The 26,737-nt window shown below is 36.4% G+C and overlaps 1 protein-coding gene across 1 annotated transcript in view; it reads right to left on the bottom strand.

Annotated features, from left to right (window-relative positions):
• Positions 1 to 26,737, bottom strand: part of adgrg1 (adhesion G protein-coupled receptor G1) — a 155,242-nt gene that overhangs the window by 8,386 nt on the left and 120,119 nt on the right. The window contains exons 10-13 of the mRNA XM_061963671.1: positions 17,922 to 18,028; positions 6,519 to 6,634; positions 6,195 to 6,454; positions 6,022 to 6,121 (exon numbers count right to left, since the gene is read on the bottom strand). Coding sequence (XP_061819655.1) covers positions 6,022 to 6,121; positions 6,195 to 6,454; positions 6,519 to 6,634; positions 17,922 to 18,028 — 583 coding nt within the window. The remainder of the gene's footprint in view (positions 1 to 6,021; positions 6,122 to 6,194; positions 6,455 to 6,518; positions 6,635 to 17,921; positions 18,029 to 26,737) is intronic.

Genomic DNA, 26,737 nt, shown 5'->3' with positions numbered 1-26,737 from the left:
TAATTATAATAATACTCATAATTACTGACATTAATATTTTATTCAATTTATTCTTAATACTAAATCAAAAATATTTTATTATCGTTGATTATTTTATAATACTAACAATTATAAAATAATAACTATGCAATAATAATAATAAAATAATGGTCTGATTATAGTAATACTCATAATTACTGACATTAATATTTTATTCAATTTATTCTTAATACTAAATCAAAAATATTTTATTATCGTTGATTATTTTATAATACTAACAATTATAAAATAATAACTATGCAATAATAATAATAATAAAATAATGGTCTAATTATAGTAATACTCATAATTACTGACATTAATATTTTATTCAATTTATTCTTAATACTAAATCAAAAATATTTTATTATCGTTGATTATTTTATAATACTAACAATTATAAAATAATAACTATACAAAAATAATAATAATAATAATAATAAAATAATGGTCTAATTATAGTAATACTCATAATTACTGACATTAATATTTCATTCAATTTATTCTTAATACTAAATCAAAAATATTTTATTATCGTTGATTATTTTATAATACTAACAATTATAAAATAATAACTATGCAATAATAATAATAAAATAATGGTCTAGTTATAGTAATACTCATAATTACTGACATTAATATTTTATTCAATTTATTCTTAATACTAAATCAAAAATATTTCATTATTGTTAATTATTTTATAATACTAACATTATAAAATAATAACTATGCAATAATAATAATAAAATAATGGTCTAATTATAGTAATACTCATAATTACTGACATTAATATTTTATTCAGCAAAATTATAAAACATTTTATGTACTAATGTTTTTTTCATGAAAAAAAAATCATTAGTATTTAACAAATTATAAGTATCTTTTAATATTATCATGCACTCAAAGTTCGATATAACGCGGTCATTGGGGTCTATAAAATACCGGTCATAATAATAGTAATAATAATAATAATGATTGTGATATTAATACAATAAGAGATAGTGATAACTACAGTTAAATAAATAAATATTAGTAATAGTGGTAGTTGTAGCAGTATTAATATTTACAATTTTAAATAAAACATTTGAATATTATCATCCATTATTATTATGATATCAATACAACAACAATAATAACTATGCAATAATAATAATAATAATAATAAAATAATGGTCTAATTATAGTAATACTCATAATTACTGACATTAATATTTTATTCAGCAAAACTATAAAACGTTTTATGTACAAAATGTTTTTTTCATGAAAAAAAAAATCATTATTATTTAACAAGTTGTAAGTATCTTTTAATATTATCATGGACTCAAAGTTCGATATAACGCGGTCATTGGGGTCTATAAAATACCGATAATAATAATAATAATGATTGTGATATTAATACAATAAGAGATAGTGATAACTACTGTTAAATTAATAAATATTAGTAATATTAGTAGTTGTAGCAGTATTAATATTTACAATTTTAAATAAAACATTTGAATATTATCATCCATTATTACTATTATATCAATATAACAACAATAATAACTATGTAACAATCATCATTATTCATACTAAGTCTACAAATATTAATTATTGTCATTATTTCAGACATAAATGTCTTTGTTTAACAGAATCACAATAATTTATGTTCTAATAATAATCATCATTTTTATGAACAGAAATAAAAAATAGTATGATGAGATAGTTATTAGGGATGTCCGCTTTTTGCCGATATCCCGATATTGTCCAACTCTTTAATTACCGATACCGATATCAACCGATATATACAGTCGTGGAATTAACACATTATTATGCCTAATTTGGACAACCAGGTATGGTGAAGATAAGGTACTTTAAAAAAAATAATAATAAAATAAAATAAGAAAACATTTTCTTGAATAAAAAAGAAAGTAAAACAATATAAAAACAGTTACATTGAAAATAGTAATGAATGAAAATGAGTCAAATGAAGTGTTAAAGGTTAGTACTATTAGTGGAGCAGTGGACAATCATGTGTGCTTACGGACTGTATCCCTTGCAGACTGTATTGATATATATTGATATATAATGTAGGAACCACAATATTAATAACAGAAAGAAACAACCCTTTTGTGTGAATGAGTGTAAATGGGGGAGGGAGTTTTTTTGGGTTGGTGCACTAATTGTAAGTGTATCTTGTGTTTTTTATGTTGATTTAATAAAAAAAAACAAAAAAAACGAAAGAAACCAAACAAAAAAAACCGATACCGATAATGAAAGAAATGATACTGATAATTTCCAATAATACATTTTAACGCATTTATCGGCCGATAATATCGATAATAAATAAAAATAGTATGATGAGATAGTTATTAGGGATGTCCGCTTTTTGCCGATATCCGATATTCCGATATTGTCCAACTCTTTAATTACCGATACCGATATCAACCGATACCGATATCAACCGATATATAAAGTCGTGGAATTAACACATTATTATGCCTAATTTGGTATGGTGAAGATAAGATTTTTTTTTTTTTAATTAATAAAACAAAATAAGAAAACATTTTCTTGAATAAAAAAGAAAGTAAAACAATATAAAAACAGTTACATTGAAACTAGTAATGAATGAAAATGAGTAAAAATGAAGTGTTAAAGGTTAGTACTATTAGTGGACCAGTGGACAATCATGTGTGCTTACGGACTGTATCCCTTGCAGACTGTATTGATATATATTGATATATAATGTAGGAACCACAATATTAATAACAGAAAGAAACAACCTTTTTGTGTGAATGAGTGTAAATGGGGGAGGGAGTTTTTTTGGGTTGGTGCACTAATTGTAAATATTGTGTTTTTTATGTTGATTTAATAAAAAAATAAAAAAACAAACAAAAAAAACACCATACTGATAATGAAAAAACCGATACCGATAATTTACGATATTACATTTTAACATATCATCGGACATCTCTAATAGTTATAATTACTGTTAAATTGTTATAATTAGTAGCAATAATTATTACTAATAGCAGTAGTAGTAGCAGTATTAATATATACATATTTTAATTAAAACCTTTGACTATGATCTTTTTTTATTTTATTACCTATATTCAAATTAATAATGATATTATTATTAATATTATTTTTTATTATTAATAAAGTACAGGCCTAAAAGTCTAAGCAAAAGGTGTCATGTCTGTGTAATCATGTTTTGTTTTAGTCATGTCATGTTTTGTTTAGTTATTGGACTCTTTAGTTTCTGGCTTTTCACTCCCTTGTCTTGTTTCCATAGTTACCCATTAGTTTCACCTGTTCCACGTTTGGACTCATTGTGCACTCTTGTTTGTCACCATAGCAACCCATTAGTTTTCACCTGCCCTCACGACTCACGCACCTGTCTTTAATCATGTCACTATTTATTCAAGCTTCCAGTTGCCAGGCTGTCTGTCTGGCGACATCATACCCCTGTCACACTCTGTTTACCTCTGCGTACTTCATGCCCTGTCCCAAGTAAGTTTTTGTTCGATTCATGCCACAGTTAGCGACTTTTGTTCATGTCCTTAGTTTTTTGCCCACGTGCAAGTATTGGTTTCATTTGTCAAGTTTGTACTTCCGCCTTGTGCGCACCTTTAGTTTGTTCTTTTTGTTATAGTAAAATGAAATATGTCTTCACCTTCACGCCATGTCTGGTCCAAATGTTCATTTGCACCACGGGAGAACAAACCACGCCATAGTCTAAGTCTTGACAAAAGGTCCTAAATGAAAATATACTACGGTGTTATTTGGGTGCTTTGATCAATTATTTAAATGTATTATTAAATGTAGGCTCACCTCCGAGGACAAAGCTACGCCGCTCCGAATCTGTGGAATGCTCTCCCTGACCACCTGAGGGCACCACAGACTGTGGATTTTTAAAAAAGGCTTAAAAACCCTTCTTTTAAAAAAAGTATTTTTTTTTAGATATATAGAATAGAATAGAAAGTACTTTATTGATCCCTGGGGGAAATTCAGCAAATATGCATACTAGTTCTAGCTATTATGTCATGACTTGGTCTTGGGTGTATGCTTTTCCGGGATGCAACGGAAAGTTGGCTCGGGCGAGACGGGAATGAAGGTACATTTTTTATTTAAACTACAAAAACAGGAAGTAAACAAAAGGCGCGCACAATGGCGGAGAACAAACTATGAAACCAAATACTTGCACAAAGGCAAAAACTATGAACAACAAAAAACACTAACTGTGGCAATAATAAACAAAACTTACTTGGCATGGACAAAAACGGCATGAAAAAGCGCAGCAAGGGTCATAAGCGTGTGGAGAGTATAAATGCGGGGATGTCGTCAGAACGACAAACTGAAAACACTGAACTTAAATACTACATACATGATTGACGAAAACAGGTGCGTGACTCAAAACGTGAAAACCGGTGCGTGACGTGACAGGTGAAAACTAATGGTTGCTATGGTGACAAAACAAAAGTGCACAAAAAGTCCAAAAACAAAACCGAACATGACAAAACAAAAACATGATCACACAGACATGACAATTAGGCTGTTCTAGTTTTTATTTGTATTTAGTTTTATTATCTTTTATTTATTTATTTTATTTTTTTCAATACACAGTAGCACTTTGAGGTTGTTTACTCAATGTAAAGTGCTTCTTACAAATAAAATCTATTATTATTATTAATAATTTACCTTAGAACTGTAGCAAACATTTTACCCAACGCCATACTTGCCAACATTGAGACCTCCGATTTCGGGAGGTGGGGGTTGGGGGCGTGGTCGGGGGTGGGGCAGGGCGTGGTTGGGGGCGTGGTTAAGAGGGGAGGAGTATATTGACAACTAGAATTTACCAAGTCAAGTATTTCATATATATATATATATATATATATATGTATATGTATATATATATATATATATATATATGTATATGTATATATATATATATATATATATATATATATATATGTATATGTATGTGTGGGAAAAAAAATCACAAGACTACTTCATCTCTACAGGCCTGTTTCATGAGGGGTTCCCTCAATCATCAGGAGATGAAAAAATAAATAAATAAAAATCTCCTGATGATTGAGGGAACCCCTCATGAAACAGGCCTGTAGAGATGAAGTAGTCTTGTGATTTTTTTTCCCACACATACATATATTGCGCTCTACTACAGTATCGAGCACTATTTTTTGGATAACCTTATTAAGACATATATATATATATATATATATATATATATATATATATATATATATATATATATATATATATATATATATATATATCCTGAAAATATGCAAACAAAACGGTGTTTAGATAATTGATACTTCAAACTTGCATAAATAAATATTAAGGAATATAACATAACTTGGCTTCTGAGAGCTTCAAAATGTAATGAATAAAATGCTAAAGTTGTTGATAAACAAGCAATTATTTTAATAATTAAATATGGTCATTTTAAATGAATTATTATGATCATTTATAATTAATTATTTCAAATATGTTTATTTGAATGTATAATTCTATGGCTGGATGTAATAAGGAGTCAGAAAAAATACAAATAAAAATAAAATTAATTTTGATGTTTTTAGCAAAATATAGTAAAAATTAATTTTTTTTTTTTTTTTTTTTTAAATTAACAAATATATTTATTTTTAGGTAAGATAAACATAATAATACAAATGTATCTCTAGTCTGGATGATTTATTTCTTGTCACCCTGTTGTCCTCCTGTCAAGGCTGTCCTCACTCAGGTCCGCATTGAGCTGGAGGTGGGCGTGGCCTCCAGCTCCGGCTGAAAATCGGGAGATTTTCGGGAGAATATTTGTCCCGGGAGGTTTTATGGGAGAGGCGCTGAATTTCGGGAGTCTCCCGGAAAAATTCGGGAGGGTTGGCAAGTATGCCCAACGCTAAGCAGACTAAATTGTTATATAATTGTTCTATAGAAGTAAAAATGAGTATGTAAACAGTTATCTAACATGCACGTTGTAACATTTAAGATAATATTGCTTACATCAGAAAGGGATTGTCTTGGTCCTCGGCGGACGCCACCTTCCTCAGGCCGTAAATGTCCCCGACAGCGATCAGGACCACCACGGGCACCACGGGGACGACTGCAACGACATTTTCCGGCCTCTTAAATCGACACGCAGCGGCGTCCGGGCAAAGTGTCGGTCGGGCACTCACCGAAGCCCAGCAGGTTCCACACACACAGGTTGGGCGAGGGCCTGAAGACCACGTAGACCAGCCAGAAGGTGTGGAACACCTCTATTCCCATCCAGGAGAAGGAGCTGAGCAGGGCGTAGTGGAGGCCCGCCCCCGCCAGCACGCACAGGTCGTGCACGCCCACGTTAGCCAGCACCCCCGTGAGGAAGAAGAGCAGGTTGAGGAAGGCCAGGGACACGGCCAGGCCCAGGTGGATCGGCGTGGACGCGTCCTTGGCTTGCCTGTTGCGGACCACAACGTTTATCTTTTTTTGCTTTTTCTCTCTCTCCGGTAAGAACTGTTCACCTTCTCCTGCAGAGGAAGACCACGAGAGCCATGCAGCTGAGGAAGGACAGCGCGCAGCCGAGAGAGGTAATGGCGGTCAAAGCCAGCAGGTGGCGCACCGGTCGCGGCTTCAGTTGCTGCGGAGGAACAATGAGAAACCATTGAGTGCCTTTACCTTTACCAGTCAAAGAGCCATTTTGACCAGTTTCTCAAATTAAAGAAAACAATAGGAGCCACAAATATCTTTTGAAATTTAAAATGAAATTAAAGCTGCAAGCAGCGTTGGTCGGGCCCGCGTATTTGGCAGGTGCTAGTCCTAAGTGTCCCAATACTTTTGTCCAGTTTTAGTCCCAAGTGTCCCAATACTTTTGGCAAGTTGTAGTCCTAAGTGTCCCAATACTTTTGTCAAGTTGTAGTCCCAAGTGTCCCAATACTTTTGTCCAGTTTTCGGCCTAAGTGTCCCAATACTTTTGTCCAGTTTTCGGCCTAAGTGTCCCAATACTTTTGTCCGGTGGTTGTCATAAGTGTCCCAATACTTTTGGCAAGTTGTAGTCCTAAGTGTCCCAATACTTTTGTCAAGTTGTAGTCCTAAGTGTCCCAATACTTTTGTCAAGTTGTAGTCCCAAGTGTCCCAATACTTTTGTCCAGTTTTCGGCCTAAGTGTCCCAATACTTTTGTCCAGTTTACGGCCTAAGTGTCCCAATACTTTTGTCCGGTGGTTGTCATAAGTGTCCCAATACTTTTGGCAAGTTGTAGTCCTAAGTGTCCCAATACTTTTGTCAAGTTGTAATCCCAAGTGTCCCAATACTTTTGTCCAGTTTTCGGCCTAAGTGTCCCAATACCTTTGTCCAGTTTTCGGCCTAAGTGTCCCAATACTTTTGTCCGGTGGTAGTCATAAGTGTCCCAATACTTTTGTCAAGTTGTAGTCCCAAGTGTCCCAATACTTTTGTCCAGTTTTCGGCCTAAGTGTCCCAATACTTTTGTCCAGTTTTCGGCCTAAGTGTCCCAATACTTTTGTCCGGTGGTTGTCATAAGTGTCCCAATACTTTTGGCAAGTTGTAGTCCTAAGTGTCCCAATACTTTTGTCAAGTTGTAATCCCAAGTGTCCCAATACTTTTGTCCAGTTTTCGGCCTAAGTGTCCCAATACTTTTGTCCAGTTTTCGGCCTAAGTGTCCCAATACTTTTGTCCAGTTTTCGGCCTAAGTGTCCCAATACTTTTGTCCGGTGGTAGTCATAAGTGTCCCAATACTTTTGTCCAGTTTTCGGCCTAAGTTTTCGCCACCTTAATCACTCGTCTTGAGAACTGTGTGGGCATTAAGGGCGCCGCCCTCAACTGGTTCCGGTCGTACCTAACCGACAGGAGTTTTTGTGTAAAAGTAGACAGTTTTATGTCGTCCACAGCTCCTTTACCACATGGGGTCCCCCAGGGCTCAATCCTTGCCCCAATTTTATTTGCACTTTACCTTCTCCCCCTTGGTTCTATTTTTAGGAAGTACAGTATTGCATTTCATTTTTATGCCGATGATTGCCAGATTTATTTTCCCATGGCACAAAATAACACGGTTCAACGTCTTATTGACTGCCTGCACGACATCAAAGTCTGGCTTTCAGCTAACTTCCTGAGCCTAAATGAAGATAAAACAGAAGTTATGTTGTTCGGTCCAAGTCGCTCTCCCTCCCCCAACGTTGACCTCGGCACTCTGACCCCGTATCTCAGCGACTCTGTCACAAACCTGGGGGTAAAGTTTGACTCAGATTTTAAATTCGAAAAACAAATCAGCAGCGTCGTTCAAAAAAGCTTTTATCAATTACGCCAAATAGCGAAAGTGAAACCGCTTCTATCAAGACATGATCTTGAGAAATTAATCCACGCTTTTATCTCGACTCGTCTTGACTACTGCAATGCCCTGTATGTTGGCATTAGCCAGGCCTCCCTCGCCCGCCTGCAGCTCGTGCAGAACTCTGCTGCTCGTCTGCTAACACAGACCCGCAGACGTGAGCACATCACCCCTATTTTAGCGTCCCTTCACTGGCTCCCTGTGCGTTACCGAATACATTTTAAACTCCTTTTATTTGTTTTTAAATGTCTAAACAACCTCGCGCCAACCTATCTCTCTGACCTCCTTCAGCCTTACTGCCCCACCCGATCCTTAAGATCAGCCGATCAGCTGCTGTTGACGGTCCCTGACACAAGGCTGAAGCTTAGAGGTGACAGAGCTTTTGCCGTTGCTGCTCCCAAGCTCTGGAACGACCTACCCCTGAGTGTTAGACAAGCCTCCTCTCTTCCTGTTTTTAAATCTCTCTTAAAAACATACTTTTATTCCATGGCTTTTAACACTGAGTGATATCCATCCTGCAATGGCGCCCCATAATACACCTGCTGTGATCCTGTTTTTATGTTTTTATGTTTTTATTAATTCTATTTTAATTATTTATTTTTTATCGTGTTCTGTTTGTATTGTGTTGTGTTTGCTCGGTACTCGTTTTATCTTTTAACCTGTTCATTGTACAGCACTTTGGCTACCCCTGTGGTAAATTTTAAATGTGCTCTATAAATAAAGTTGATTTGATTTGATTTGATTTAAGTGTCCCAAGACTTTTGTCCAGTGGTAGTCATAAGTGTCCCAATACTTTTGTCAAGTTGTAGTCCCAAGTGTCCCAATACTTTTGTCCAGTTTTGGTGCTATGTGTCCCAATACTTTTGTCCAGTGGTAGTCATAAGTGTCCCAATACTTTTGTTTACTTTTAGTCTGAAGTGTCCCAAGACTTTTGTCTAGTGTACCTACCTTGTCTGCATTGTGTGGGCACGCTGGTGCTTCCTGCTTTTAAGCAGCCATCTTAAAAAAAACAGCAGCGCAGCAGCATCAGCGCAGCGGGTCTTTGAAGGGTCATAAAATCCAAACTGGAGCAGGTATTAAAACGCTGTTCTGTTATTTTATACACAAGGGTTTAATCTCTCTCCTGTTAGTTTGAAGCCGAAACGACAAACGCGCTCAGAGGAGATAGATTTTGAAGAAAGATGACCGTTTTTTTACAAAAAGTTTGTTTTGAAGGGGGAATAGCAAACTTCCTGTTGATTTTTGCTGGGGGTTGTCAATTTATGAAATGTAGGCCTAAGTGTCCCAATACTTTTGTCCAGTGTAAGCGTCCCAATACTTTTGTCCACTGGTAGTCCTTTGAAGCCAAAACAACAAACGTGCTCAGAGGAGATAATGTTTGAAGACAGCTGACCGGTTTTTACAAAAATTTTGTTTTGAAGGGGGAATTGCAAACTTCCTGTAGATTTTTGCTGAAGGATGTCAATCCAAGAAATGTAGGTCTAACTGAGACCTACATAGAGGTTTTTGTTTCATGTCTCTCCGACCTTCCCAGTGGGAGTTACAGGCAGTTTTGTCAGTTTTTTCATCCGAGGAGCAGTTTTTTGTGCGTTTTATTAAAAAATTGCGCTAGAGCACAATTTTGAGATTTGGGGTTAGGTTTTTTCATTAGATCACAATTTTGCCCAGTCCTGATGTGTGCGTTCAGTTTGGTGAGTTTTGAAGCATGTTAAGGGGGTCAAATTACAGCTCAAAGAGGCAAAAGTGACTGTTTTTAGTACTTTTTTGTCTTGAAGGGGGAATTGCCAACTTCCTGTTGATTTTAGCCTGAGAATGTACTATTATGAAATGTAGGTATAAGTCAGACCTACATAGAGGTTTTTGTTTCATGTCTCTCCGACCTTCCTAGTGGGAGTTACAGGCAGTCTAGTTTTTTTTCCCTAGGGGGCGCTAGAGCGCAATTTTGAGTTTTGTGGTTCGTTTTTTTTTAAAAAGGCAATTTTCGCAGGTCCTGATGTGTGGGTCAAATATGGTGAGTTTTGAAGCATGTTAAGTGGGTCAAATTACAGTTTAATGTGGCGGCGGAGGAATAAAGAATAAAGAATAAAACCTTACAAATTCAATAGGTCCTTATGTCCCATTGCATAAGGACTCCCTGTGGGAGTCCTTATGCAATGGGCCATGCGGGCCCTAATAACACTGCATACAAATTTATTTTTTTTGCTTTGTGCTATGTATAAACCAAGGGTCCCACCTTAATATGAAAATTGAATGTAAGGGCCTTTTTTTTTGTTCACTTAAGAAACAGCAAGGCATACTTGGTCAACAACCACACAGGTCACACTGACGGTGGCGGTATAAAAAAACTTTAACACTCTTACTAATAATGCGCCACACTGTGAACCCACACCAAACAAGAATGACAAACACATTTCGGGAGAACATCTGCACCGTAACACAACATAAACACAAAAGGACAAATACCCAGAAACCCATGCAGCCCTGACTTTTCCGGGCTACATTATACACCCCCGCTACCAAACCCCAAACCGACGCACAGGGGGGGGTTTGGTGGTAGCAGGGGTGTATAATGTAGCCCGGAAGAGTCAGGGCTGCATGGGATTCTGGGTATTTGTTCTGTTGTGTTTATGTGGTGTTAAGGTGCAGATGTTCTCCCGAAAATGCCCTAGTGGCTCCCTGGAGCATTATTTAAAAAAGGATTAAAAGTGGAAAAAGATGGGGGGGAAATCATTTTTTTGTTTTAGTATGTTTTTTGTTTGAGGACAAACATGACACAAACCTTCCAAATTGTTAGAAAGCCCACTATTTAATATGTTTGTGTGTATGCTTCACTGATTTAGTGAACATCGTTTTTGTCCTACTAATTCCGGCGGTTCTTGAACTCACCATAGTGTGGACTGTGACGCAACAGTTTGTTTACATGTAAAATCTTCCACTCCTTTGTCTCATTTTGTCCACCAAACGTTTTATACTGTGCATGACTGCACAAAAGGTGAGCTTTGTTGATGTTATTGACTTGTTGGGAGTGCTAATCAGGCATATTTAGTCAGTGCATGACTGCAAGCTAATCAATGCTAACATGCTATTTACTAATGTTACTAATTAGGGACCGAGTCCCTTTGGGACAGAGGACCCTATTGAATTTCTAGTGTTTTATTATTATACCGCCACCTCTTTGAGCTGTAATTTGACCCCCTTTAACATGCTTCAAAACTCACCAAATTGGACACACACGAGGACTGGCAAAAATTGCGATCTAATCAAAAAAACAAACTCAAAATTGCGCTCTAGCGCCCCCTAGGAAGAAAACACAGACACAACAGCATGTAACTCTCAGTAGGAATGTCGTAGAGACATGAAACAAAAACCTCCATGTAGGTCTCATTTAGACCTATATTTAATACACTGACAACCCCCAGCAAAAATCAACAGGAAGTTTGCAATTCCCCCTTCAAAACAAAAGTTGAGTAAAAACAGTCACCTTTTTTCAAACATTATCTCTACTGAGCGCGTTTGTCGTGTCGGCTTCAAATTAGCACAGGAGAGAGATTGAACCCTTCTGATTAAAAGTTGATGAAAGAGTTTTAATTACTGCTCCGGTTTAGATTTTATGAGCCCTCAAAGTCGGTCCCGTCCATCGCTGCTTGCAGCTTTAATTAGGGACCGAGTCCCTTTGGGACAGAGGACCCTATTGAATTTCTAGCGTTTTATTATTATACCGCCGCCTCTTTGAGCTGTAATTTGACCCCCTTAACATGCTTCAAAACTCACCAAATTGGAAACACACATCAGGACTGGCAAAAATTGCGATCTAATCAAAAAACCAAACTCAAAATTGCGCTCTAGCGCCCCTAGGAAGAAAACACAGACAAAACTGCATGTAACTCCCAGTAGGAATGTCGTAGAGACATGAAACAAAAACCTCTATGTAGGTCTAACTTAGACCTATATTTCATACACTGACAACCCCCAGCAAAAATCAACAGGAAGTTTGCAATTCCCCCTTCAAAACAAAAGTTGAGTGAAAACAGTCACCTTTTTACAAACATTATCTCTACTGAGCGCGTTTGTCGTCTCGGCTTCAAATTAGCACAGGAGAGATTGAACCATTCTGATTAAAAGTTGATGAAAGAGTTTTAATTACTGCTCCGGTTTAGATTTTATGAGCCCTCAAAGTCGGTCCCGTCCATCGCTGCTTGCAGCTTTAATTAGGGACCGAGTCCCTTTGGGACAGAGGACCCTATTGAATTTCTAGCGTTTTATTATTATACCGCCGCCTCTTTGAGCTGTAATTCGACCCCCTTTAACATGCTTCAAAACTCACCCAATTGGGGACACACATCAGGACTGTCGAAAATTGCGATCTAATCAAAAAACCAAACTCAAAATTGCGCTCTAGCGCCCCCTAGGAAGAAAACACAGACAAAACTGCATGTAACTCCCAGTAGGAATGTCGTAGAGACATGAAACAAAAACCTCTATGTAGGTCTCACTTAGACCTATATTTCATACACTGACAACCCCCCAGCAAAAATCAACAGGAAGTTTGCAATTCCCCCTTCAATACAAAAGTTGAGTAAAAACAGTCACCTTTTTTCAAACATTATCTCTACTGAGCGCGTTTGTCGTGTCGGCTTCAAATTAGCACAGGAGAGAGATTGAACCCTTCTGATTAAAAGTTGATGAAAGAGTTTTAATTACTGCTCCGGTTTAGATTTTATGAGCCCTCAAAGTCGGTCCCGTCCATCGCTGCTTGCAGCTTTAATTAGGGCCCGCATGGCCCATTGTAAAAGGAATCCCAACGGGAGTCCTTTTACAATGGGACAGAGGACCCTATTGAATTTGTAAGGTTTTATTATTCTTTATTATTATTATACCGACCGCCTCTTTGAGCTGTAATTTGACCCACTTAACATGCTTCAAAACTCACCATATTTGACCCACACATCAGGACCTGCGAAAATTGCCTTTTAATAAAAAAACCGAACCCCAAAACTCAAAATTGCGCTCTAGCGCCCACTAGGGAAAATAATAATAGACTGCCTGTATCTCCCACTAGGAAGGTCGGAGAGACATGAAACAAAAACCTCTATGTAGGTCTGACTTAGACCTAGATTTCATAATTGTACATTCTCGGGCAGAAATCAACAGAAAGTTGGCAATTCCCCCTTCAAGACAAAAATGTAATGTGACCCCCTTAACATGCTTCAAAACTCACCGAACTGAACACACACATCAGGACTGGCAAAAATTGCGATCTAATAAAAAAAAAAAAACTTAACCCCAAATCTCAAAATTGCGCTCTCGCAATTTTGGAATAAAACGCAGAAAAAACTGCTCCTCGGAAGAAAAAAAAAAGACAAAACTGCCTGTAACTCCGACTGGGAAGGTCGGAGAGACATGAAACAAAAACCTCTATGTAGGTCTCACTTAGACCTACATTTCATAGATTGACATCCTTCAGCAAAAATCTACAGGAAGTTTGCAATTCCCCCTTCAAAACAAAATTTTTGTAAAAACCGGTCACCTGTCTTCAAACATTATCTCCTCTGAGCACGTTTGTTGTTTTGGCTTCAAAGGACTACCAGTGGACAAAAGTATTGGGACGCTTACACTGGACAAAAGTATTGGGACACTTAGGACTACAACTGGACAAAATTATTGGGACACTTAGGACTAAAACTGGACAAAAGTTTTGGGACACTTAGGATTAAAACTTGACGAAAGTATTGGGACACTGAGGACTAAAACTTGACATAAGTATTGGGAAACTTCGGACTAACACGGAACAAAAGTATTGGGACACTTAGGACTAAAACTGGAAAAAAGTATTGGGACACTTGGGACGTGAACTGGACAAAAGTATTGGGACACTTAGGACTACAACTGGACAAAATTATTGGGACACTTAGGACTAAAACTGGACAAAAGTTTTGGGACACTTAGGACTAAAACTGGACAAAAGTATTGGGACACTTAGGATTAAAACTTGACGAAAGTATTGGGACACTGAGGACTAAAACTTGACATAAGTATTGGGAAACTTCGGACTACCACGGAACAAAAGTATTGGGACACTTAGGACTAAAACTGGAAAAAAGTATTGGGACACTTGGGACGTGAACTGGACAAAAGTATTGGGACACTTGGGACTAACACTTGACAAAAGTATTGGGACACTTACGACGAAAACTGGAGAAAAGTATTGGGACACTTAGGACTAAAACTGGACAAAAGTATTGGGACACTTCGGACTACCACTAGACAAAAGTATTGGGACACTTAGGACTTAAACTGGACAAAAGTATTGGGACACTTAGGACTACCACTGGACAAAAGTATTGGGACACCTACACTGGACAAAAGTATTGGGACTCTTAGGACTACAACTTGACCAAAGTATTGGGACACTTAGGACTAAAATACAGATACATATACAGTGGTGGTCAAAAGTTTACGTACACTTGTAAAGAACATAATGTCGTGGCTGCCTTGAGTTTCCAGTCATTTCTACGACTCTTATTTTTTTTGTGATAGAGTGATTGGAGCACATACTTGTTGGTCACAAAAAACATTCATGAAATTTGATTCTTTTATGAATTTATTATGAGTCTACTGAAAATGTGAGCAAATGTGATGGGTCAAAAGTATACGTACAGCAATGTTTATATTTGCTTACATATCCCTTGGCAAGTTTACCTGCAATAAGGCGCTTTTGGTAGCCATCCACATTGTGTATTGTGGCCAAACAGCTCCATTTTGGTTTCATCTGACATCACATGGACAAAGATAAGACCTTCTGGAGGAAAGTTCTGTGGTCAGATGAAACAAAAATGGAGCTGTTTGGCCACAATACCCAGCAATATGTTTGGAGGAGAAAAGATGAGGCCTTTAATCCCAGGAACACCATTCCTACCGTCAAGCATGGTGGTGGTAGTATTATGCTCTGGGCCTGTTTTGCTGCCAATGGAACTGCTGCTTTAAATGGGACAATGAAAAAGGAGGATTACCTCCAAATTCTTCAGGATAAGCTAAAATAAACAGCCTGGAGGTTGGGTCTTGGGCGCAGTTGGGTGTTCCAACAGGACAATGACCCCAAACACATGTCAAAAGTGGTAAAGGAATGGCTAAATCAGGCTAGAATTTAGATTTCAGAATGGCCTGACTTAAACGTGTGGACAATGCTGAAGAAACAAGTCCATGTCAGAAAACCAACACATTTAGCTGAACTGCACCAATTTTGTCAAAAGGAGTGGTCAAAAATTCCACCAGAATCTTGTGGATGGCTACCAAAAGCGCCTTATTGCAGTGAAACTTGCCAAGGGACATGTAAGCAAATATTAACATTGCTGTATGTCATACTTGCCAATCCTCCCGGATTTTCCGGGAGACTCCCGAAATTCAGCGCCTCTCCCGAAAACCTCCCGGGACAAATTTTCTCCCGAAAATCTCCCGAAATTCAGGCGGACTCAGGTCCCACAATATAAACGGTGTGCCTGCCCAATGACGTTATAACTGTAGAATGATGGAGGGCGAGTTCTTGGTTTCTTATGTGGATTTATTGTTAGGCAGTTTCATTAACGTCCTCCCAGAGCGGCAACAACACACAACAACAGCACTCACTTTTTTGTATACCGTAAAGCAGTTCGTCTGCCGTAAACAGCAATGTTGTGACACTCTTAAACAGGACAATACTGCCATCTAGTGCATTTAATGAAAGCACTTTTGTGCGTGCCACACAGCAATGCATCATCAGAGAGGGTGTTCAGCATGGTTCGAAAAATAGTGACAGAGAATAGAACAAGGATGGACAATTCAACCCTTAACTCAACAATGAGTAGATCAGAATCAGAATCAGCTTTAGAATCAGAATCAGAATCAGCTTTATTGTCATTACGCAAGGTAACGAGATTGAGGCCATTCCATACAGTGCGATGTGTGCATGCAAGAAAAACAATGTGCAAATATATAGAAATATAAAAAATGTAGAAGTGCAATGAATATGGTGTGAAATGAATATATACATGAAAAAAAATAAATAAATAAAAATAAAAATAAAAATAAAAAAGTGTAGTGTTATGTGAGATGAGTGTTATGTGCGTGTATATATGTAAATAAATGAACACTGAAATTCAAGTATTTATTTTATATATATATATATATATATATATATATATATATATATGTGTGGGAAAAAATCACAAGACTACTTCATCTCTACAGGCCTGTTTCATGAGGGGTTCCCTCAATCATCAGGAGATTGAGGGAACCCCTCATGAAACAGGCCTGTAGAGATGAAGTAGTCTTGTGGTTTTTTCCCACACATACATATATTGCGCTCTACTACGGTATCGAGCACTATTTTTTGGATAACCTTATTAAGACATATATATATATATATATATTATATATATATATATATATAAAATATATATATAATAAAATAAATATATATATATATATATATATATATATATATATATATATAGAATTCACTGAACGTCAAGTATTTATTATATATATATATATATATATATATATATATATATATATATATGAAATACTTGACTTGGTGAATTCTAGCTGTAAATATACCCCTCCCCTTTTGGCCACGCCCCCAACCACGCCCCCGTCCCACCCCGACCACGCCCACCTCCCGAAATCGGAGGTCTCAAGGTTGGCAAGTATGCTGTATGTATACTTTTGACCCAGCACATTTGCTCACATTTTCAGTAGACCCATAATAAAATTCATGACATTATGTTCTTTACGTATGTAAACTTTTGACCACGACTGTAAGTACTTTCTTAGTTTAGTCTTTATTTGAAGGGACAATGCACAGAAACATTAAGCTCAAAGACAGATAAATTCTAAACCAGATTTTTAGCTAAATAGCTCATTTCCATCTGCAGTCCCTGGTGACCTAAATTAAAGAGATACAAAAACATGCAATAAAATGATACTATAGCTTGTAATCAAATTAAGAAAAGTCATAAAATGCCCTTTCATTGACTCATACTTATACATTAAAACCACCCCTCCTTTACATCAAAACACAAAGACAATACATGCTCTTGTTCACATCTGTCATCATTTGTAAAAACAACCATGATTTTAACAGACACACCTCACAATTTACAACAAAATGTTCTCATGGATAAATATAATACACATTAAGTTGACATGTCAAACATAGTGGCCACCTTATTGACCGTGTGAGCAGCTTTGATTGCTCCAAAGCCACTTTTTAACTTCAATTGTGAATGAAGAATAATCTGTTAAGACTTTTCGCTTTGTATGAAAAGGCTGATTGTACAAAAGACGTTTTACATCTGGGTAGGCTACACTGCCCCCTGGTGGAGGCTGGTGTGTTTCTAGTTGTCACGGCAGATGTCAACTGGACAAAGTGCTTAAGTGGCGCTGGGGCAGGGACAGGACTCATTTATGCGCCGACAGACATAACCATCACTGCTTTTTCCTGCACTGTCCTTTACTTGATGTTTTTTTTACAAGTTATATATTTTTCTTGGAGTAACCTGGAATAAAAAGAAGTGTTTGTACAGTAAGTATGTTGTGATGTCTCACCACCAGCACTGCAAAGTAGGTCAGATGGTCACAGAGACATTCCGTGTGTTTGTCTCCTATCGGCTGCGTCTCACATCCTCCCACCGACCACTTCACCTTCATGGGATCTACACGGAACGACACCAGATAATGGACTTAACTGCAGAAAGTAGCAGACATTCGTTCATTGCATCCATTAAAACCTCATGCGTGGACAGCACCTTATAGCTCTTATTTCCAAAAATTGTGTACACTACTGAATTGGGGTCTTATGGCCACTTATGTGGACACTTATACTGCCATCTGGTGGTGTCAGGAGAGTATAACATACAATGAAATTTGAAAAAAAAAGTGTAAAAATTAAGAATTAGCATGTCACTAAACATGAAGTACACGTTTGTGTACTTATGGACTAAGTACATCATATCAAAAGATGATTCTTAGTTTTTATTCTAATTAGGGTCCAGTAAGCCCAAATAGCAAAGAGAAATAAAAAAAAAGCATGTAAACAAACAGCTTGGGCCTTAAGAGGTTAAACCACAGGTGTCAAACTCAAGGCCCGCGGGGCAGATCTGGCCCTCCACCTCATTTTATACGGCCCACAAAAGCCTGGAAATGACATGTGTCAATAAAATACCCTATTTTTTCTTTCTTTACTTTCTTACTAAAAGGTATTAGTTTTTCTTCTTCTAGTTTGACAGGGGAAAAAATTGTGTCCATAGTTGATGAAAGAGTTTTAATTACTGCTCCGGTTTAGATTTTATGAGCCCTCAAAGTCGGTCCCGTCCATCGCTGCTTGCAGCTTTAATTTACTCATGTTTTTTAATGTATAAATGTGTAGAATATTACATTTCAACATTTCTATCAACTAAGATTTGCTTCAGCCTGGGACATTTTGATAGTAGGCTATTATAGCTAAACACCTACATCATGTGTTGCCTTCATTATAACACTTATATACGGCTTTTCATTTTTTGCGGCTCCAGACAGACTTGTTTTTTGTATTTTTGGTCATATATGGCTCTTTCAACGTGCCCAAATCAAATCGAAACATTATCAATTGATTAAAATAATACTGTAAAATATGGAAAACATATTTAGGAAAATGCCATTTTAATTTACACAAATTGTAGAATACAATAAAAAACATGTTAAAATATTTTTCAAAAACCAAAATATCAAGATTACATTATTTGCACAAAATGTAGAATACTAGATATGTAAGAATATTTCTCAACCAAAATAGGAAAAACACAATTGCACAATTGTCGAATACAATAAAACATTTTTTTCAAAAATCCAGATATTGAGAGGACTATCAGTTAATTAAAATAATTTAAATACAGTAAAAATATTATTCAAACAAAATTTGAAGATAGGGGACATTATCAATTAATCTCTATAGTGAGGGTGAGTCCATAATGCACCAAATGGCTGACTGGTTGCGAAGTTGGTAGAGTGGCCGTGCCAGCAATCGGAGGGTTGCTGGTTACTGGGGTTCAATCCCCACCTTCTACCATCCTAGTCACGTCCGTTGTGTCCTTGGGCAAGACACTTCACCCCTTGCTCCTGATGGGTGCTGGTTAGCGCCTTGCATGGCAGCTCCCGCCATCAGTGTGTGAATGTGTGTGTGAATGGGTGAATGTGGAAATACTGTCAAAGCGCTTTGAGTACCTTGAAGGTAGAAAAGCGCTATACAAGTATAACCCATTTATCATTTATTTATTTATTTAAAGTGAACAATTTAAATGGTGCCCTGTGATGAGGTGGCGACATGTCCAGGGTGTACCCCGCCTACCGCCCGAACGCAGCTGAGATAGGCTCCAGCATCCCCCGCGACACCGATAAGCGGTAGAAAACGGATGGATGGATGGATGGATATCTTTTTTAAAATAAAACATAAATATCGGCCAAAAAAAATCAAATTATGAAAAAATTATTAATTAATTGAAAGCATTTGGAGCTGTTTCACTCTGTTCTTGGTTCTTGCATCGTAAGTAGAAATGATTTGGTTTGGTAGAATACTAGATATTTAAGAATATTTCTCAACCCAAATAGGAAAAACACAATTACACAATTGTCGAATACAATAAACATTTTTTCATTTAAGTACAGTGAAAATATTATTCAAACAAAATTTGAAGATAGGGGACATTATCAATTAATCTCCATAGTAAGGGTGAGTCCATAACGCACCAAATGGCTGACTGATTTAAAGTGAACAATTTAGATGGTGCCCTGTGATGAGGTGGCGACTTGTCCAGGGTGTACCCCGCCTACCGCCCGAACGCAGCTGAGATAGGCTCCAGCATCCCCCGCGACACCGATAAGCGGTAGAAAACGGATGGATGGATGGATGGATTTTTTTTTTTAAATAAAACATAAATATCGGCCAAAAAAAATCAAATTATGAAAAAATTATTAATTAATTGAAAGCATTTGGAGCTGTTTCACTCTGTTCTTGGTTCTTGGATCGTAAGTAGAAATGATTTGGTTTGGTAGAATACTAGATATTTAAGAATATTTCTCAACCCAAATAGGAAAAACACAATTACACAATTGTCGAATACAATAAACATTTTTTCATTTAAGTACAGTGAAAATATTATTCAAACAAAATTTGAAGATAGGGGACATTATCAATTAATCTCTATAGTAAGGGTGAGTCCATAACGCACCAAATGGCTGACTGATTTAAAGTGAACAATTTAAATGGTGCCCTGTGATGAGGTGGCGACTTGTCCAGGGTGTACCCCGCCTACCGCCCGAACGCAGCTGAGATAGGCTCCAGCGTCCCCCGCGACACCGAAAGGGATAAGCGGTAGAAAATGGATGGATGGATGGATATTTTTTTTTTAATAAAACATAAATATCGGCCAAAAAAAATCAAATTATGAAAAAATTATTAATTAATTGAAAGCATTTGGAGCTGTTTCACTCTGTTCTTGGTTCTTGCATCGTAAGTAGAAATGATTTGGTTTGGTAGAATACTAGATATTTAAGAATATTTCTCAACCCAAATAGGAAAAACACAATTACACAATTGTCGAATACAATAAACATTTTTTCATTTAAGTACAGTGAAAATATTATTCAAACAAAATTTGAAGATAGGGGACATTATCAATTAATCTCTATAGTGAGGGTGAGTCCATAACGCACCAAATGGCTGACTGATTTAAAGTGAACAATTTAAATGGTGCCCTGTGATGAGGTGGCGACTTGTCCAGGGTGTACCCCGCCTACCGCCCGAACGCAGCTGAGATAGGCTCCAGCGTCCCCCGCGACACCGATAAGCGGTAGAAAATTGGATGGATGGATGGATGGATATTTTTTTTTAAATAAAACATAAATATCGGCCAAAAAAAATCAAATTATGAAAAAATTATTAATTAATTGAAAGCATTTGGAGCTGTTTCACTCTGTTCTTGGTTCTTGGATCGTAAGTAGAAATGATTTGGTTTGGTAGAATACTAGATATTTAAGAATATTTCTCAACCCAAATAGGAAAAACACAATTACACAATTGTCGAATACAATAAACATTTTTTCATTTAAGTACAGTGAAAATATTATTCAAACAAAATTTGAAGATAGGGGACATTATCAATTAATCTCTATAGTAAGGGTGAGTCCATAACGCACCAAATGGCTGACTGATTTAAAGTGAACAATTTAAATGGTGCCCTGTGATGAGGTGGCGACTTGTCCAGGGTGTACCCCGCCTACCGCCCGAACGCAGCTGAGATAGGCTCCAGCGTCCCCCGCGACACCGAAAGGGATAAGCGGTAGAAAATGGATGGATGGATGGATATTTTTTTTAAAATAAAACATAAATATCGGCCGAAAAAAATCAAATTATGAAAAAATTATGAATTAATTGAAAGCATTTGGAGCTGTTTCACTCTGTTCTTGGTTCTTGCATCGTAAGTAGAAATGATTTGGTTTGGTAGAATACTAGATATTTAAGAATATTTCTCAACCCAAATAGGAAAAACACAATTACACAATTGTCGAATACAATAAACATTTTTTCATTTAAGTACAGTGAAAATATTATTCAAACAAAATTTGAAGATAGGGGACATTATCAATTAATCTCTATAGTAAGGGTGAGTCCATAACGCACCAAATGGCTGACTGATTTAAAGTGAACAATTTAAATGGTGCCCTGTGATGAGGTGGCGACTTGTCCAGGGTGTACCCCGCCTACCGCCCGAACGCAGCTGAGATAGGCTCCAGCATCCCCCGCGACACCGATAAGCGGTAGAAAATGGATGGATGGATGGATGGATATTTTTTTTAAAATAAAACATAAATATCGGCCAAAAAAAATCAAATTATGAAAAAATGATTAATTAATTGAAAGCATTTGGAGCTGTTTCACTCTGTTCTTGGTTCTTGGATCGTAAGTAGAAATGATTTGGTTTGGTAGAATACTAGATATTTAAGAATATTTCTCAACCCAAATAGGAAAAACACAATTACACAATTGTCGAATACAATAAACATTTTTTCATTTAAGTACAGTGAAAATATTATTCAAACAAAATTTGAAGATAGGGGACATTATCAATTAATCTCTATAGTAAGGGTGAGTCCATAACGCACCAAATGGCTGACTGATTTAAAGTGAACAATTTAAATGGTGCCCTGTGATGAGGTGGCGACTTGTCCAGGGTGTACCCCGCCTACCGCCCGAACGCAGCTGAGATAGGCTCCAGCATCCCCCGCGACACCGATAAGCGGTAGAAAATTGGATGGATGGATGGATGGATATTTTTTTTAAAATAAAACATAAATATCGGCCAAAAAAAATCAAATTATGAAAAAATTATTAATTAATTGAAAGCATTTGGAGCTGTTTCACTCTGTTCTTGGTTCTTGGATCGTAAGTAGAAATGATTTGGTTTGGTAGAATACTAGATATTTAAGAATATTTCTCAACCCAAATAGGAAAAACACAATTACACAATTGTCGAATACAATAAACATTTTTTCATTTAAGTACAGTGAAAATATTATTCAAACAAAATTTGAAGATAGGGGACATTATCAATTAATCTCTATAGTAAGGGTGAGTCCATAACGCACCAAATGGCTGACTGATTTAAAGTGAACAATTTAAATGGTGCCCTGTGATGAGGTGGCGACTTGTCCAGGGTGTACCCCGCCTACCGCCCGAACGCAGCTGAGATAGGCTCCAGCATCCCCCGCGACACCGATAAGCGGTAGAAAATTGGATGGATGGATGGATATTTTTTTTTAAATAAAACATAAATATCGGCCAAAAAAAATCAAATTATGAAAAAATTATTAATTAATTGAAAGCATTTGGAGCTGTTTCACTCTGTTCTTGGTTCTTGGATCGTAAGTAGAAATGATTTGGTTTGGTAGAATACTAGATATTTAAGAATATTTCTCAACCCAAATAGGAAAAACACAATTACACAATTGTCGAATACAATAAACATTTTTTCATTTAAGTACAGTGAAAATATTATTCAAACAAAATTTGAAGACAGGGGACATTATCAATTAATCTCTATAGTAAGGGTGAGTCCATAACGCACCAAATGGCTGACTGATTTAAAGTGAACAATTTAAATGGTGCCCTGTGATGAGGTGGCGACTTGTCCAGGGTGTACCCCGCCTACCGCCCGAACGCAGCTGAGATAGGCTCCAGCGTCCCCCGCGACACCGAAAGGGATAAGCGGTAGAAAATGGATGGATGGATGGATATTTATTTTTAAATAAAACATAAATATCGGCCGAAAAAAATCAAATTATGAAAAAATTATGAATTAATTGAAAGCATTTGGAGCCGTTTCACTCTGTTCTTGGTTCTTGCATCGTAAGTAGAAATGATTTGGTTTGGTAGAATACTAGATATTTAAGAATATTTCTCAACCCAAATAGGAAAAACACAATTACACAATTGTCGAATACAATAAACATTTTTTCATTTAAGTACAGTGAAAATATTATTCAAACAAAATTTGAAGATAGGGGACATTATCAATTAATCTCTATAGTAAGGGTGAGTCCATAACGCACCAAATGGCTGACTGATTTAAAGTGAACAATTTAAATGGTGCCCTGTGATGAGGTGGCGACTTGTCCGGGGTGTACCCCGCCTACCGCCCGAACGCAGCTGAGATAGGCTCCAGCGTCCCCCGCGACACCGAAAGGGATAAGCGGTAGAAAATGGATGGATGGATGGATATTTTTTAAAAAATAAAACATAAATATCGGCCGAAAAAAATCAAATTATGAAAAAATTATGAATTAATTGAAAGCATTTGGAGCTGTTTCACTCTGTTCTTGGTTCTTATATCGTAAGTAGAAATGATTTGGTTTCGTACAAAATGCAAGCAGTTTATTGAGAAAACAAGAACGTTCTCACTCAAAATAAGTCTTCATGTGCGTCTACATGCCATAAACCTATTTTAAAAAATTATCTAATTTTTTGGGTCAAAATCCAAATAAATACTTCAATATCTGCTTAACTTGTGATTTCGAAGCAAGTTATCCATCAAATTGTACACTACAAAAATGACCAGTAGATTTTACTGTAAAATGTAGGGAGGTTTTTTTTTCCAGTATTTTACTGTAAGTTAAAAAAAAAACGACCAATGCTTTTTTTTTTTTAAACAGTAAAATTCTGTCGACTGAGCTGTCAGTTTTTTTTTGTTTTTACTGTAAAATCCACGGTTGAGGATTTTTTTGGTACCACATTTTATTATTGTAAAAAACTGGCAGCTGAGTTGGCAAAATAAAATTAAACAGCGGTACTGTATTTCTATTTACAGTAATATGTTGTAAAAATAATAATAATAATCGGGACGGCGTTGCGCAGGTTGGGAGAGTGGCCGTGCCAGCAACCTGAGGGTTCCTGGTTCGATTCCCACCTTCGACCAACCTCTTCACGTCCGTTGTGTCCTTGAGCAAGACACTTCACCCTTTTTTTATTTAAAAAAGTACTCCAAATTATTTTTCTAAAGAAATGATTGAAAATTACTTAAAAGTACAATATAATAAAAACATACTTTAAATACTGTTAATTCCCCAAATATGTTTTGAATATTTTAGAAAATACAATAAAATGTATATAAATGTCTAAACAAATTCCCTTAATGTGTTTTGAATATTATAGAAAAAATCAATACAATAAAATCCATATAAAAAAACTGTTCTCTATAAAGTTTCTAAATTTATTTGGAATCCATCCATCCATTTTCTACCGCTTATTCCCTTTGGGGTCGCGGGGGGCGCTGGAGCCTATCTCAGCTACAATCGGGCGGAAGGCGGGGTACACCCTGGACAAGTCGCCACCTCATCGCAGGGCCAACACAGATAGACAGACAACATTATAGAAAATACAATAACATTTATATAAATGTTGTAAACAAATTCCCTTAATGTGTTTTGAATATTATAGAAAAATTCAATACAATACAATCCATATATAAAAAAAAATGTTCTCAATAAATTTTATAAATTTATTTGGAATATTACTGACAATATAATATACGTATTAAAAAAAAATTCTAAACAAATTCTCTAAATTGGTTTTGAATATTACAATACAGTATAATGCAATTTATAAAAATGCAATTCTAAAAAAAACTCCCTCAATGCGTTTTCAATATTACAAACAATATAATGCAATCTATAAAAAAAAAAAGCCATTTAAATAAATCCCTTAAATTTGTTTTCAATATTATCGAAAATACAAAAAAATAAAATCCACCACAAAAACAATTCTTAATAGATTTACAAAATTGGTTTTGAATATTATATCAAAATACAATATAATGGAATGGAATCCAAATTCAAATTAGGTTTTCGAAATATCATTGGGAAAAAAATTATTTTATTATATTGAATTTTCTAAGTAAAAAAATAATAAAAATACATTTTCATTTAGAAAAATGCACAAATGCGCACAATTAAAATACCAATTTGGTAATGTTTTGAAACGTTTTATGAGGTGAGACTGTAAGTGATGTCCGTCATGGATAAATATATTTTACTTGTATAATTAATAATGCACTTGGTAATAATAGTATATCGTATTTTCCGCACTATAAGGCGCACCTAAAAACCACAAATTTTCTCAAAAGCTGACAGTGCGCCTTTTAACCCGGTGCGCTTTATATATGGATAAATATTAAGATTCATTTTCATAAAGTTTCGGTCTCGCAACTTCGGTAAACAGCCGCCATCTTTTTTCCCGGTAGAACAGGAAGCGCTTCTTCTTCTACTGTAAGCAACCACCCGCCCGCGTAGAAGAAGAAAAAGCGCGCGGATATCACCGTACGTTTCATTTCCTTTGTGTGTTTACATCTGTAAAGACCACAAAATGGCTCCTACTAAGCGACAGGGATCCGGTTCATGAAAAGACGCAATCTCTCCATCCGCACACGGATTACTATTTCACAGCAACTGATATTCCTGTGAACCGCACTGTGGATACAACGGGAGCACGTACGGTGAATATTCGCACCACAGGGAATGAGAAGTCATCCTTCACTGTGGTTCTAGCTTGCCATGCTAATGGCCAGAAACTTCCACCCATGGTGATATTCAAAAGGAAGACCTTGCCAAAAGAGACCTTTCCAGCCGGCGTCATCATAAAAGCTAACTCGAAGGGATGGATGAAGAAAAGATGAGCGAGTGGTTAAGGGAAGTTTAAGTTTACGCGAAGAGGCCGGGTGGCTTTTTTCACGCAGCTCTGTCCATGTTGATATACGTATGTTTGTGATTGCACATTTGCGTACATTTTGGGAGTGAACAGAGTTGTTAGAACGCTGGTTTTTAATATATTATTAAAG

Source organism: Nerophis lumbriciformis, linkage group LG06 (assembly GCF_033978685.3).
Source record: "Nerophis lumbriciformis linkage group LG06, RoL_Nlum_v2.1, whole genome shotgun sequence".
NCBI lineage: Eukaryota > Metazoa > Chordata > Actinopteri > Syngnathiformes > Syngnathidae > Nerophis > Nerophis lumbriciformis.
The sequence above is the reverse complement of the archived record's forward strand: the minus strand, read 5'-3'. Positions and strand labels throughout refer to the sequence as shown.